The following is a 16,862-nucleotide window of genomic DNA, read 5'->3' on the forward strand; positions in this document are numbered from 1 at the left end:
TCCCCAAACATTATAGGTTCCTCAGTGTTAGGGAATGTTTTAGGTAAGCATTCCCACCTGGCTGATATTCTAAGACTAAATGGACTAAAATGAAATCATGACCAAAATTCTGCCATGCCTATTTAGTTGAATCAGTTTAGAAAAGCATGTAGTTGTGTTCATGCTGAGATAGGTACTTACCAGAAATTGGCTCGCTCACTCTTGGGTCCGCTAAGAGAAATAGCAAACAGAGAGTCAGATGTTACATTAGGTAAGTAAGCCCCAGTGTGCCAGTGGCGTAGGGAAGAAGATGGATGCTTACAGTTCAGTCTGACTTGCAGAGTGGTACACTCTTGCTAAAGACTGAATTTGAAAGTGTATTTTGTTTTAGAATTATTTTCCATTGAACAGTCTCTCCTGCCAGGTACTCAGCTTTATCTTGTGGGATCTTTGTTGCTCTTCAGGCTCTCACTCCATTTTAAGGCTTCCTCTTTCAGATTCAGACAGAAACTGTTGGTGGTAAAATCACCAGTATGCCATGAAGTGCAGTTGGTGTAAAAATGACACAAATAATGCTGTGAGTACAGATGTCTCTTTTAAAGGAATTGGAGTGTACAAGGTCAGAAAATTCCACAGCTGCTCATCAAAAAAACTACCAAATGAATTCCCTTTCTGGATGTCCTATGACTGTCTGATATTTTGATTCTAGGCATTGATTCTAAGCATACAGAGGAGCATTCTTTCACTAGTTTTTTGAGTATACTGATACAGTTTTTATCTTTTAAACTGATACGCCTTTTTTTCTGACATCAAAAGAAATGAGAAAAGATGTATGTAGTTTCCTGAAGGCTACCTTTACCAATTTGCTTTTTCAAAATTCAAGAAACGCTTTATTTATACACTGTTTATTTAGCTGGGTTTCAAAGAAGCTCCTTAGGCAAAACATTGTGGCCCTTTACGTTACTGTTGATGTGATTACCTGATTCAGTGTTGAATGCCACTGTGTTGCTGGGTGGGCCTTCTCCAAGTGGGTTTTTGGGTTTCACCTGGAATTCGTAGCTGTGTAGGAGAGAAATTTTTTTTTTTTAATTGTAATATATTCTCCAGGGGTAGGAAACAACCTTCCTTTGTTATACTGAAATCCTTCCTAATTCTGTTTTGAAATCATGAGGACAAGGGAGTACACATATATTTGAGAAGCATCATGGGGAAATAAACTCTTTACTTTCCAGACACCTTGTCTAATGTTTTGTATAAGGATTAAGTTAATAAAAGACATTGGCGTTTTTAAAAAGACAGCCAACTAGCAGAAGCAACTAGGCAAGTTGGTAAGGAACATATAGGAAAGAGGTATGTGGTGGACCCAGGCTAATTCCAGCAACAAGGAGTCTCTCTTTCCTTCAAATGTTTTAGCTACTTAGCTGCTTAATGGAAAGGTTGCCTTTTATTTCTTACTATCCCAACCCTGGGTATGGCCTCAGACTTAGGCACTGTTTCTCCTTGTGGGGCTTGAACTACCTATGTCAGAACCACATGACACAGGGGCATTTGGGAAAGTTTGTTTAACACGCAGATTTCTTGCTTCATCTTGGCTACTGAATCAATTTTTTGAGGGGGTCTAAGTAGGCATTTATAACAAGTTCCTGAGGTGAATCATATACCCACTGACATTTGAGAACTACTAGGCTAAGCTAGGGGAACAGATGCACATGAAAGTATTTCTTTGCAAGGACTTCCTGTTTCTGTCTCCTGGAATTCTGGTGTTCTGTCCATCACAGGAAGCCACATCTCCACAGTAGGGAAATGGTAGTATCACCATGAAGAGCATGGGCACAAACACTGACTTTTCCTGTATAAAGCAGATTCATATAGGCTAGGCCTTAACTCTTTACATTAAAAAAACACAAACCTAGATGCCTTGGCGTTCTATGTTTGAGTCTAAGAATTATGCATTAACTTGCTATGCAATATGACACATTTCATTCATAGGATACTTAAACAGAGCAAATCCTCTTAAGAAATTCAGAAAGTGGGGCACCTGGGTGGCTCAGTCATTAAGCGTCTGCCTTCGGCTCGGGTCATGGTCCCAGGGTCCTGGGATCGAGCCCCGCATCGGGCTCCCTGCTCAGCGGGAAGCCTGCTTCTCCCTCTCCCACCCTCCCTGCTTGTGTTCCCTCTCTCACCGTGTTCTCTCTCTGTCAAATAAATAAATAAAATCTTAAAAAAAAAAAAAAAGAGAAATTCAGGCATTAAAGCTGTTTGCATTTGCCTGAAACTAAGAGTTCTTTTCAACAGCAGACTTAGCAGGAAATTAATTTTGAGTGTAAAATCAACTTGAGTCAGCTGATAGTATTTTGAATCTCAAATTTGTACAAGGCCTTTGGGAGATAATTCCCATTTTTGAGAAGTTTGTAATTGAATAAGAATGCAGAACACATAAAAGATGGAAATACGTTTTATAAATGAGTGAAAAACAGAAGGAAGACAGCTCCATTTGGTATAGAGGATACTAAGTGGAGAAGTAACAACTTTCTGGAGCTCCAGGAAATCAGATTCTTGACTACTGAGGCCTTGCATTACAATACAGCTAGAATCTCTAAGATGACAGATTCCAGCATTACAACAAAGGCAACCACTGTTTGCTATATATGAGACACATTAATTGTACATATATAAAGTAATACAACACACACAAATGCTACAAGATCAGAATTACCCTATTTTTCGGTCAAGAACAATGATACTCTTAATCATTGTACTATTACTGTCTGCTTTTGCAAACTGTGCCATGAGGATTAAAGCTTCCAGGGTTTTTAGTGAGACTACACAAAGCATTTTGTAAACTTAATAACTGATATAAGTAAGGTGCCATTATCACTTGCAATAAGAATGCTGATATAAAACCATGTCACTCATTTAAATAAACTGCATGCACATAAGATGTTTGGGCATGGAACATTTTCTAAAGATTAAATTCTTGCTCAGAGGCCTGAGGACCTTAAAAAAACACACACACCATTATGGTGAATGGAAACTGGAAAAAAAATTACAAGCATCTGGACCTTGATTTAAGCGGGCAGTGCATTCCACATTCCAGGCCATTGCCAAAAACCCTGTGCTTGGGCCAAGTCCGATTGCTGGAATCATCTCTATGTCTTTTTACTTCACTGTTATTTAGACTTCAGCTCCACAGATGTTCATACGCTACTTTTTCTGTTTTCTTGCCAACACTTTATGATACTTGACAAGTTTTGAAGAAACCATTTAAAACTAAGTTTGATTAACAGGAGGGAAACTAAAAGGCCTATATTGTTGGGTGATCAAACCCTACACAAGGAAAATATTTGAGGTGGCAAAATCTTTCTCAGGTAGCACATTCTATCACGAGATTTAGAACACTCAAGGTCTAAGAGTAACGTCTCAGAAAATACTGATTTCACATAGGGAATAAGCACAGGATGCTATTAAAAGTTTTCATAAAAGATGTTATTTTTGAACGTGGGATAAAACATTAAATAGAAGTTTTGGAAGATCAGGTTATACAAATACTAGGACAAATACTCAGATGAAAAATAAGCAAAAATAAGGAAATCTGATTGTTCTAGGGAATATAACACCTAAGTAGTAGAATCCAGAAGAGAGAGATGGGGAAAAGGGGCACAATTATCCTAGAAAGTAAGTAATTTCTCAGAGTTGAAAGACATGGGTTTCCAGATTTAAAAGGTCTATATCCTCAGCAAAAGTTAAAAAAAGAAGAAAGACTAACCAAAGCAGACAAGTTGAAAGAAAAATTTTAGAGCATTGGGATAAAGACAAGATCTTAAAAGTTTGAGAAGAAAATTGGTCCCATTCAAAGGATCCAGACTGAGAATAACATTTGACTTCTTAGCACTGGAAGTTAGAAAACAATGAACAGGGGCACCTGGGTGGCTCAGTCAGTTAAGCATCTGACTCTTGATTTCAGCTCAGGTCATAATCTCAGGGTTGTGAGATTGAGCCCCACGTTAGGCTCTGCACTCAGTGTGGAGTCTGCTTGTCCGTCTCCCTCTGGTCCTGGCTTTCCCCTATCTATCTCTATCTATCTCTAAAATAAATAAAATACTAAAAAAAACACAAAAAACAAAACAATCGAACAATACCTTTAAAAGTCTTCATTTTTTTCAAAAATCTGTGTCTGCCTAAACAACAGTATCAGTAAAACAAGGATATTTCTGGACTTTACATAAGAACTCAAAAATATTATCTTCCATATAATAATCTATTCTAAAGATGTATTTCTCAAGGAATGCCACAAAGGAAGAGAGTAAAATTAGGCAAAGGATATAGGCGATAGGGGCAAAAGGATGGTGAGGGATTCTAGGAGATACTGCCATAAACAAACACATGGAACAAAGAAATGTATTTTGCCTCTTTGAGAAATGGTCAGTCTAGAAATATGGATTTAATTAACAGAAGAAATAGTGAAAATAAATGAAAATGGAAGAGAGTTGACTAAGATGGTGAAATAGAAGGCTCCTGAGCACCTCTTCTCCCACAGGCAAATCATCTATACAGCTGCACATGGAGTAGTTCTCCCTGAAAGATCTAGAAACTAGCCAAGCAGCTCATACACATCGGGCAAATGAAAGAATACCCACTTAGAAACGGGTAGGAAAGGCTGAGACACACTCTTGCCATAAACCCTGCTCCTGGCACAGTGTCCTATAATTGGGAGCAAATTCTCAACTCCTAGCTTCTCCATGAGGAGCAAAGGGTTTGGACCTCACATCTAGTACCCCAACTTTTAAGACTCCCACCTGAGGGATGAGGCCCATAAACACCTACTTCTAAAAGCCAATAGGGCTTCCATTCACAAGTCCCACAGGACTGTAGCCAAGAAGCAGTTCTTAACCAGCTAAACCCCCAGGGCTCAGCACAGAGGGAATAGGCAAAACTACCCATATACCAGTCTTCCCTGAAAGAGGTTTATTTGCATACTTTAAAAGCTGCTATCAGGGGAAGGGAAGGAAAAATAAAATAAGAGAAAATAAGAAAAACAGAGCGGGGGGCAAGCCATAAGAGACTCTTAACTATAGGGAAACAAACTCAGGGTTGCTGGAGGGGAGTGGGGGGGATGGGGTAATTGGGTGATGGACATTAGAAGGGCACTTGACATAATGAGCAGTGGGTGTAATATGCAGTTGATGAATCACTAAATTCTACTCCTGAAACTAAGAATACACTTTATGTTAACTAAATAGAACTTAAATTAAAAAATTTTTTAAAAACCTGCTATCTGAGGGTGAGGCTTCTAATTATAACATATACATACTGGCTGGCTGCAATCCTCACCAGAGACTGGGAAACTGGTGGACGCCTTTCTTGTCCCCTCCCTCCAACCTGCTGCAACAGCAAAACTAAGTCACCAGTATCTCCCTGGAAGGAGTGTACAAATGTCTGGCACCCCAGCTTTTGGAGCTGCTGTTCAAGGGATGTCCCCTGTTGCCTGGCTCTGAGAACCAAAGGGGCTTGCATTCTTGAGTCCCATAATCCTGTAGCACACAAAGCAGTTTTTAACAGGTACAGGAGCACTCCCACTGGCTATATCCTGGGCCTAGCACAGAGAGAGCAGGCAAAAATGCCCATCTTCCAGTGTCTCTCTCGAGAGGGGATTAAGTACATAGTATCCTAGCTGCTCTCTGAGGGTCCAGTTTATATTAGCCTGCATCCAGATGCTGATTGCAATTCTCACCTTTGGGACACTGATGGGTTTTGGAGTACCCTCAGCTACGGGGAGCCACTAACAACAAAGCAGGTGGCTGGGACAACCTCAGAGGTTTGAGGGACAACTAGGAACTTGGGCTGGCCTGATTCAAGAGATTCATTTCCTACATGAGACCATTCTATCAAGACTGGGAGAGGTGGCTGTTTTATCTAATGTGCAGAAATGAACAAAGAAGCAAGGAAATTGAAGAAACAGAAGAATATGTTCCAAACAAAACAAGGAACATCTACAGAAACAGATCTCAATGAAATAGTGATTTACCTGTGAATTCAAAGTAATAGTCATAAAGATGCTTACCAAGGTCAACAGACAAATGCATGAACACAGCGAGAATTTCAACAAAGAGAGACTGTTTAAAAAATACCAAACAGAAATCACTTAGCTGAAGAATACAATAACTGAACTGAAAAATTCATTGGAGGAGTTCAACAGCAGACTAGGTGAAGTGGGCCAAAGGATCAGCAAACTTGAAGACAGGGCAGAGGAAGCCAAATCTAATCATCTAATCAGAGGAGCCAAAAGATAAAAGAATGAAAATTAGTGAAAATAGCTAAGAGACATATGGGACACCATCAAGTAGACCAAGATAGGCATTACATGGATCCCAGAAGGAGGAGAGAGAAAGGGGCAGAAAGTGCATGTAAAGAAATTTACTGGCTAAAAACTTCCTTAACCTGGGGGAAAGAAACAGACATCCAGATCCAGGAAGTCCAAGGAGTTCCATATAGGAGAATCTAAAGATATCCACACAGACACATTATAATTAAACTGTCAAAAGTCCAAGACAAAGAATCTAAAAGAAGCAAGAGAAAAGCACCTTGTTTCATACAAAGGAATTTCCATAATACTACCAGATTTTTCAGCAGAAACATTCAGGCCAGAAGAGAGTGGACCTGATATATTCAACATGCTAAAGTTAAAACAAACAAACTACCCAGCAAAATTGTCCTTCAGAATTGAAGGAAAGAGTTTCTCAAACAAAAACTGAGAATTCATCACCACTACACTGGCCTTACAACAAATGTTAGAGAGGTCTAGCTGAAACTAAAGGATACCAATTAGCCACAAGAAAACATATAAAAGTATAAAACTCACTGGTAAAGATAAATGCATAGCTATATTCAGAATATTCTAATGTAATCATGGTGGGCAAATCACTTATAGCTCTAATGTGAAGCTTAAAATAGGAAAGTATTAAAAATATGTTGAAACAATTTGTTAATGATAACAACAATGTAAAAAAAGTAAATTGTGATATCAGAAACAATGTGGAGGGGAGAGTGTAAAAATGTAGAGCTTTTGTATGTGTTTGAAGTTAAGTTGTTATTAGCTTAAAATAGACTCATAAATGGTCTAAGCCTCATGGTAACAAAAACAATAACCTATAGTAGATACACAGAAGATAAAGAGAAAGCAATCAAAGCAAACCTCTACAGAAAATCATCAAATCACAAGGGAAGAGAGCAAAAGAGGAAATAAAGGAACAAAAGAATTACAAAACAACCAGAAAACAATGAACAAAATAGCCATACTAAGTCCAAACCTACCAAGAACAACTTTAAATGTCAATAGGTGAAATTCTTCAATCCAAGTATAAAGAGTGGCTTAATGGACAAAAAACAAGAACCAAGTAAATGCAGCTTATAAGAGACTCACTTCAGCTTTAAGGATACACATAGACTGAAAGTGAAGGGGTGGAAAAAGACATGCCATTCACATGGAAAGCAAAGGAAGCAGGGGTACCATCCAGACAGAAAATAATAATGAAACATTGGACTTAACACCTTGGACTGGAAAGATCTAACAGACATTTACAGAACATTCCATCTGAATACATATTCTCAAGCACACATGTAACATTCTTTGGGATGGATGTATTTTAGGCCACAAAACAAGTCTTGAAAAACTAAAGAAAACAAATCATATCAAGCATTTTTTTTCTAACCCTCATGGTGAGAAACTAGAAATTACACGAAGAAAACTGGAAAATTCACAAATATGTGGAGTTTAAACAACATGCTCCTGAACAACCAATAGGTCCAAGAGGAAATCAAAAGAGTAATCAAAAATATCTTGAGACAAATGAAAATGGAAATATATCAAAACTTAAGAGATGCAGCAAAAGCAATATGAAAAGGGAAATACATAATGATAAATAAAGAAAAAAAGATATCAAATAAACAACCTAACTTTATAGCTCAAAGAACTACAAAAAGAACAAACTAAGCCCAAAGTTGTTAGAAGAAAGGAAGTAACAAAGATCAGAATAGAAATAAATGAAATAAGAGACCAGAAAAACAATAGAAAGATCAATGAAGCTAAGAGCTGGTTTTCCAAAAGATAAGCAAAATTGACAAAACTGTACAGTAGTTAAGAAAAAAGACTCAAATAAAATCAAAAATGAAAGAGGAGACATTACAACTGATCCCCCCCAAAATAGGAGACTACTATAACCAACTATACTCCAACAAATTGCATAATGTAGAAAAAAATGGATACATTCCTAGAAACATACAACCTACCAAGACTGAATGATAAAGAAATAGATAATCCAAACAGAACATGATCAAGTGGGATTCAGTCCAGGGATACGAAGATGGTTCAACATCCACAAATCAATCAATGTGATATACCACCTCAACAAGATGAGGTATAATCTATGTGCTCTCAATAGATGCAGAAAAGCATTAGATGAAATTCAACATACTTTCATGACAAAAACTCTCAACAAAGTGGTATGGAGGCAACATATCTACATAATAAAGGCCATAAATGACAAGCCCACAGCTAACATCATATTCAACAGTGAAATGCTAAAACCTTTCCCTCTCAATCAGGAAAAAGACAAGGATGCCCACCCTTGCCACTTTTATTTGACATAATACTGGAAATCCTAGGCAGAACAATTAGGCAAAAAAACAAATTCTGGCATCCAAATCAGAAAGGAAGAAGTACAACTATCTCTATTTGTGGATGACATGGTATTATATATAGAAAACCCTAAAGACTCTACCAAAACACTGTTAGAATAAACAAATTTGGTCAAGTTGCAGGGTACAAAATCCGTATACAAAAATCAGTTGTGTTTTTATATACCAACAATGAACTTTCAGAAAGAGAAATTAAGGAAACAACCCCATTTATAATAGCATCAAAAAGCATAAAATACTTAGGAATAAATTTATCCAAGGAGGTAAGAGATCTGCACACTGAAAACTATAAGAAATATGAAAGGACTTGAGGAAAACACACAAGGAAAGATGTTCCATGTTAATGGATTAGAAGAATTAATATTGTTAAAATTTCCCTGCTTTCCAAAGAAATCTATAGGTTCAATGCATTTTCTATCAAAATTTCAAAGGCATTTTTCACAAAAATACAACAATGAATCCTGTAATTTGTATGGAACCACAGAAGACCCACAATGGCCCAAGCAATCTTGAGAAAGAACAGAGCTGAAGGCATCATGATCGTGGATTTTCAGCTATATTACAAAGCTTTAGTAACCAAAAAAATAGTATGGTATTGGCATAAAAACAGATACATAAATCAATGGACCATAATAGCACAGAAATAAAATCATCCGTATATGGTGAATTTATGACAAAGGAGACAAGAATATACAATTGGGGGAAAGGACAGTCTCTTCAAATAAATGGTGTTGGGAAAACTGGACAGCCATGTGCAAGAGAAAGAAACTGGACCACTATCTTATACCATACACAAAATTAACTCAAAATGGATTAAATACTTGAATATAAAATCTGCAACCACAAAACTAATGGAAGAACACATAGGGGGTAATCTCCCTGACCTCAGACTTGGCAATAATTTTTTTTGATTTGATACCAAAAATAAAGGCAACAGAAGCTAAAATAAGTGGGACTACATAAAATTAAAAGGCTTCTGCACAGCAAAGGAAACCATCAACACAAAGAAAAGACGACCTATAGAATGGGAGAAAATATTTGTAAAACATGTATGTGTTAAGGGGCTAATATAAAAATATATAGGGAACATATGCAACTCAATAGCAAAAAAGTACCTGAATTAAAAAATGGGCAACAGACTTTAAATAGACATTTTTTCCAAAGAAGATATACAAATGGCCAACAGATACATGAAAGACATCACTAGTTGTCTGGGAGAGGCAAATCAAAAGCACAACGAGGTATTATCTCACACCTGTTAGGATATCTATTAACAAAAAGACAAGAGGTTAACAGATGCTGGTGAGGATGTGGAGTAATGGGAATGCTTGCATGGTATCCCTTATATGTTCAATCTCAAAAAAAGTCAAACTCGTAGAAATAGAGTAGAAAAGTGGTTTCCAGGGCCTGGGGGAAATAGATCTTGGTCAAAGGGAACAAACTTTCAGTTATAAGATGAATAAGATCTGAGGATCCAATGTGTAATACGGTAACTATAGTTGATAACATTGCATTATATGATTGAAATGTGCTAAGAGTAGACTTTAAAAGTTCTCACCCTCAACCCCCAAATAGGTAAGTATACAAGGTGATGGTTCTGTTAATTAACCGATGGGGGGGGGGGGGATCATTTCACAATGTGTATGTTTATCAAACCATCATGTTGTATATACTTTAAATATCTTAGAGTTTGGTCAATTATACCATAATAAAGCTGAAAAAAAATTGAAAATGGTTGCTTCTGGGAAACAGAATTCGGAAGAGGAATGAACAACTTTGTAGCATTTGACTTGTAAAGCCATATACATATACTTCAGATAAAAATGAAAATTGAATTCGGGGCAGCTGGCTGCTCAGTTGATTAAGTGTCCGACTCTTGATTTGGGCTCAGGTCATGATTTCAGGGTTGTGAGGTCAGGCTCTGCACTAAGCATGGAGTCTGCTTAAGATTCTCTCTCTCTCCCCCTCTTTCTCTCTGCCCCCCCCTCCCGTGCTCACTCTCTCTCAAAAAAAAAAAAGGAAAATTAAATTTTAAAAAGCCATTTATAAGACCCATGTCATCAAAACCAGTATCTAAATGGAGTATAGTCCAGATGATGACTGTAATCAAGCCTCTGGATCTCCAAGGACAAGCCAAGTGACTAACAGCACTGGCAGAATGCCATGTCAGGTTCTGCCCCAGGGGGAATAGATCCAAACAAAACCAATCTTCCTGAGCCTCCCTCTCAGGAGGCAGCAAGGTGCTGTGGCTAAGGTCATGGGCTATGGAGCCACAAAGACCTGGGTTTACAGCTCACTAATATGTGACTTTAAGGTAAGTTCCTTAAACTCTGTGAGCCTCAATTTTTTCATATATAAAAAGGAGGATAATGTTATTTAAGGGTATAAAAATACCTTTTGAGTTTTTTTGTGAGGAAGAAATGAGATAACCCATATAAAAGGTGCCTGGTACATAGTGATTATAAATATTCTCTAGTATTAAACTTCTATCTCTAGAAAAATTTTTAAAAGGTGATTTTATTATTGGGGAACTTGACAAACATTGCCATAGAACTCTCAAGGCAGAACTCTACATACTTGCTTTTGGGGTTGTAAAGTTTATAATAAGGATATAGCCAGTGAGTTATTGGGAGGAACAAAAATTCAGCAGATGAATCTTTCTGCCTGCCATCAAAATAGCTTCATAGGTTAAGAAAAACAGTATCAAAAAGTTCTAAAATTTCAATAAAGAGCCTAGAAAGTACTAAAATATTATTCCAGAAGAGTGGGATAATAAAGGGTAGAGTTTGAGAACAACTGTGAAAATCAGCATAATAATTAAATACCAATTCATAGAAAAGTGAAAAACCAGGGTTACAAACAGTAGGATCTGCAGTTCATGGTCAAAACTGTCAGAGTTGGGGACACTCCAACCTGTAGGATCAAATCTGAACTAACCTTCAGGTTTGGTTAGGGTAGAGACTTTTTTCTGTTATTTCCTGCCTTCCCTCCCTTTGTTTCTCTCTATAACCGTTTCCCTCTATTTTTGCCAATAATAGAGCTAAATTATAGTGTTCATTATTTGATGAATTTTTACTTATATACTCCCATTGATTTAAAAAGTTGGTTTTCACTCTAACAAAAGTCTCAAACTTCAAGCAACCTGCTTTTATATAGAAAGGCCACCCTGTAACTCTTGTTGGTCTGAGTGGTTTGGTTAGCTAATTTTACCCTGATATAGTCTTGAAATATTTGAGCCCTATTCAGGTAGGGCTTCAGTCAGGGGGAGAGAAACGGAAGAGTAGAATATGAAAAATGAGTAATGGCACTCCAAAAGGGAAAGAGAATTCCAATCAATCAGTTCTCCAGGCATTTCTGGATACCTGTCACATGTAGACCTTGTATTGACCTGGGAATACAGATAAGGAGTAAAAGGGCAGAACTGCAGGGACACTTACTAGAGGATAAAATAAGTCCTGATCAGGGCCAGGGGGCTGAGGAGCAGGGCAACAACAGGTGTCCGGTTATCATCAACCAGCTGCCCAGCAGGTCCTCAGGGACGTTCTTGTATCTCCCATTTCTACGGGGATAAGAAATTCCAGATCTGGGCTGCACTCCAAGTCTATAGTGATGCTATGTGTTTCTGGCACCACCATTCCCCCCCACCCCATACTAGGGAATTCTAAGTGAAAAGTAATGAAAAGGATATATTCATGTGAAAGAATAATTGCTCTTTTTATAGACTAGTGGAGTTCCATGCTCTTAGCTATACTTGCGCCAGAAGAAAAGTTGCAAAACTGAGCAATCCCCTAAATTTCTTTCTTCTTTAATGACGAAGCAATTGCCCTGCTACCCCACCTACAAGGAAACTCAATAAAGTGCCTAATGCTCTGGTAGCTCATTTCACTCCTTTCTACAAAGCCCATGAGAAAAGATGTTGAAAAGTTAATACAGAATCTGCAGAGACCAGACTTTCACAAAAACACTATGAATAAGGGAATAATGGCTATTTCACATGTCTGCTTTGTTCAGCCAGAATTATAGTTTATGAGAAGTTGCTGCCTCTATTCCAGTTTACTTTTAGTGCCAAGATTTTATTAAATCAAACAACATAAACAACAGTCCCAAACTGTCTTTGCTGTCAGCCAGAGGAAACTTCAGTATGTTTTAGTTTTAGAGGAAGAACTGTTCTCCAGAAACCTGCCAGGCTACAGAGGACAGTAGAACTACTTGAATATGTTAAGTGAACTTGATTTATATCTTAATTACCAGACAGAATACATTTTCCATAGGAAATTGCTGGGCCACATGTATATCTGACACACACAATGGATTCTTCAGTTTTTTAGGCAAGTTAGAAGGGCTCATGTGCAGGGATTATGGAGCTTTTTGTTTGTTTGTTTGTTTTCCATATAGCAATTGTGTGTGTCCACCTACATTGTCCAGCCTGTCCGTCAGGAAGAACCTAGCCTATCAATGGATTATCCAAATGTGTGCTAGAAACAATCTGTCTGAAAACAAATTGTAGACCACAGATACAGATTCAAAGAAAAATGGTTTATCAGGACAATTCTACTTGCTGTAAGACTTAACCCAGATTTGGGGTTTATTTTCAGTTCCAATTTCCCACTGATTCTATGATGTCTTTGGATATCATAAGACTGTATCATTTTAGAAGTGGCAGAGACTTTGAGATCAATTAGTTACTCCAAACTTCCTGTCCCCTTAAGCAGCGGTACAAGACTTATTGTTTGACATATACTTTATCAGTTCTTCTGTTCACAGAACTAAAAATCATCATAGTGGTCTTTGCACACAAAGTGGTTGGCTGCAGATAAGAGAGGCTCTTCTTAGTATTTTTCTTTTTCTTTCAGTTCAACAAGACCCACACATTGAGGTTTCATGGGGGAAATAAATGGAAAATAAATATTGGGGAGTGGGCTAGTTGGGTACTGATTCAACATATGGATATTTTCTTCGTATTTTAGGGGTAGGGGGTGAGAGAGGGGTCATGGAAAGAAAGAGATGGAGTTGTGGCATAGCAGTGTGCCTCTGTTAGCTCGTCTTTCCTGCTTCATCTGACTAAAACAGTTATGCCTCCACACCATGACCCCTCTTCCCCGAGCAAAGATATGAATGACCAAAGCCCACCGTAGCTGCAAGCATTTGTTGGCAAGGCTGGGGTAGTCCCTACTGTGTCACCTTTGGTACTGCAGCCAGGTGCCCCAGAGCAGCCATGGGGCTCCACTCTCTATAGACCGAAACATCTCACACTGGTGTGTGGCCAAACTCTCCTGCAGCAAGACAGCTGCTGGCTGGTCCTTCCCTGCGGGCATTTTTTTGAGCTTCTGCAGAGGAGATAAAAACCTGGCAACGTCATAACAACAGGCAGGAAGAAGGTAACACAGTCCACTGTACTTTTGGTTCTAGGCTATTTGGAATTTTTCACCTACAAAGCTCTAGAGATCTATTTTTTCTGCATTGATTCTTCTGGGTTAAACCGTGTCGCCAAACTCTACTCCTCCCATTCCGGTGTGTAACAAATGGTCAGTAATTATCACCTTTTTTTAGATCTCATGTTTTTCAGTCCGAGAGGAATGATGGAAAATGCTACTAAAATAAATTATACACATGTGTCTCCTGAAATTGGAACACAGCTACAGTAATTCTTTCCAAAGTTATTATCTCCTAGGTTTTCAGATAGGGAATTCCAGAACCTCATGGAGGGGTGGGTGGTGGTGGTGGTGGTGGTGGTGGATTTTAACAACTATAATTCAAAGTTTGCCTATTGGGAATACAATTTTCCCCAACCACTGAAATGTGACTAAAGTCATTCTTTATAGGTAATAAGAACCACTCTGTGGCTGCATCCTGTACATACTTCCTCTTTATTTTATAGTGTGCCTTTTATTAGAAATTAATGGTTGGGGCAGAAAAGATATAATGGAAAGAAATCTCGCCTTAACAACATAAGATAGTATGGAAAAAGCTTGCATTAAAAAAAAAAAGAAAGCCAACAAACCTATATTTGGCACTTATAATTTTATTATTCTGACTGTAACCCTGTCAGTAGTAACTCAGAGGACTACTTGTAATTCACCCAAGTCATACACGTGGCCTTAATTTGAAAGAACAATACTGTTTGTTGTTGCTCGTTCTTTTCTTGCCAATCTGTCCTGTTCAATTATATCCTTTACCATCAACGTCTAGTCTCAAGTATTCTGTGAGACTTCCTCTCCTCTTTTAAATTGCAAGACTTCAGTGTAGGTCCTACGTGATCTTTTATGCTGTCTTACCATGCTTTCCAGTTGTTTCATGGGTGTTATTTTTGTTTCCCCAGGTGCTTCTAGGCTTCAGTAATCTCAAATTAAATGAAATAATTCAACTTCACTTTATTCTTCCTTAATTCATTATTTTTATTAATAGGGGTTTCAACACCTAATATTTCAGCTGAAAACATTTTTTTTTTTTTTTTTTTTGCCTATTAAGTGAACAAATTAATCTCTAGCATACCTTTAAGAGATCAGAGAATGCATTCCCACTTACTGGGGACTGGGCTCTACTGAACTACTTGACCACCAGAAAGTCCCACAAACTGTAGACTAAACAATTTTCATTAGAGCACCTTTATATCCCTGTGTATCGTATCTGTCACCAATGAGGAAATGCTTTCAAACTGCTGATATACAACTTTTAAATCATCACCCATCAGAGACTATCAGCATAGTCCTGGTCAAATCATAGATATGAATATTAACAGTCCTTTTTTTCTTTTGTAACAGTCTTTATATCTGAATGGATTTCATTCAATTATACCAAACTCTAAAAATAACATAAAATAAGCCAAATAGAAACACTGAATGGCCCCAAATTTATGCCAACTTGCAAAACTTTGCATGGGATTCTGATTTCAGGGATTCCTAAATTTAATATTACTTTTTCCCAAAGACAAATCCAGAAAGAGCCTCCTTTGGGCTTTGCTCATCTTGAGATTTGGGTAGTTGTAGGGGTCCCTCCTTAGAAGGTCCATCAGGCCTTCATCAGGACAGGAGTGACAAGCAAGGCACATACCTTAGGGCAGGATAAAAGGGACAAACAAGGCTATAAACTCCAGAAACAATTAGTGTAAGTCTTACAATTGAGGTAAACTCCAGAAACGATTAGCATAAGTCCTACGACAACTACGACCGGAAGCTAGACATGAACTCCATGACTAATTAGTCCTGTGATTCAGAATGAAATGCAGCTTAGCCCAGAGGTATTTTTCTCTTATGCACCTATTTGGCCAATTAGGCAAGATGCCAAAATGGCACTCTTGCAAGACATTAACAAAAAGTTTTTGTTCGATTTATTCTACCAACCGTTACTCATTATAAGTGACTCTAGTATCAAAAGTGATTGTTGCAACTAAATCAAAGTCATAACAATACTAAAATGAAACTTGGAGCAAGTCATTCCCAGTTACCATCTTTCTGGCTCTCCTCATCTATTGACCAAGTTCCCTGATCTAGCACACAAGGCCCTCCACAGCCTCGCCTCCACCTCTTGCTTTCACTGTCTCTGTCCACTTTTCACCCCTTTCACTGGTGAAAGTAGCTGACTCTTAACTGCACACAACCATGCTATTTGGGACTGTGTGGACATAGACTATTCTCTCCGGTATTTCTTTCCCCTACTACAGTTACCCAGCTAGCTCCTTCCTATGCATTCTTCAAGCCTCAGCCCAGTTGTCACCTCCTCCAGGAAGTCTTCCCAACTTCCCCAGACTTTGTAAAGTGCCACCAAATCTGGGCTCCCCTTGCAACTTGTATATATTTTTACCAGAGCTCTCACCACTTTGTGTAGAATAATTGGTTACTAACTGCCTATCCCACTACCTCAAGATCCTCAAGGGCAGGCACCACATTTATTCATGTTTGCAGTCACAACACCAACCACATTGTTGGCACTTAACAAATGTTAGCTGAATGGAAACACAAATCTTTTATAAGCAAATCAGGCTTAAAAACGTCACTGAAATAATTATTTTCTACTTCTGATCATGACTAAGAGGTGAACTCTGAGAAGATTTGAGGATCGCCTAATTCAGAAAAGGAACACAATGAACATTTAGAAATTAGATGCTTTTAAATATGCCTTTCAATGTATTAAATGGAATAAAAAGCAAGAAACTGTAAACCATCCACATTCTGTAAGCCCAAATCCACCTA

General features: G+C 38.0%; 1 protein-coding gene across 24 annotated transcripts in view; it reads right to left on the reverse strand.

Annotated features, from left to right (window-relative positions):
- Nucleotides 1–16,862, reverse strand: part of ABI3BP (ABI family member 3 binding protein) — a 240,050-nt gene that overhangs the window by 4,319 nt on the left and 218,869 nt on the right. For all 24 annotated transcript variants that reach the window (XM_035015258.1, XM_035015259.1, XM_035015250.1 and 21 more), the window contains 2 exons: nucleotides 959–1,038; nucleotides 181–210 (listed from right to left, as the gene is read on the reverse strand). In XM_035015258.1, the coding sequence (XP_034871149.1) occupies nucleotides 181–210; nucleotides 959–1,038 (110 nt within the window). The remainder of the gene's footprint in view (nucleotides 1–180; nucleotides 211–958; nucleotides 1,039–16,862) is intronic.

This window comes from Mirounga leonina, unplaced genomic scaffold, assembly GCF_011800145.1.
Source record: "Mirounga leonina isolate KUSES-001 unplaced genomic scaffold, KU_Mleo_1.0 Mir_169, whole genome shotgun sequence".
Lineage (NCBI taxonomy): Eukaryota > Metazoa > Chordata > Mammalia > Carnivora > Phocidae > Mirounga > Mirounga leonina.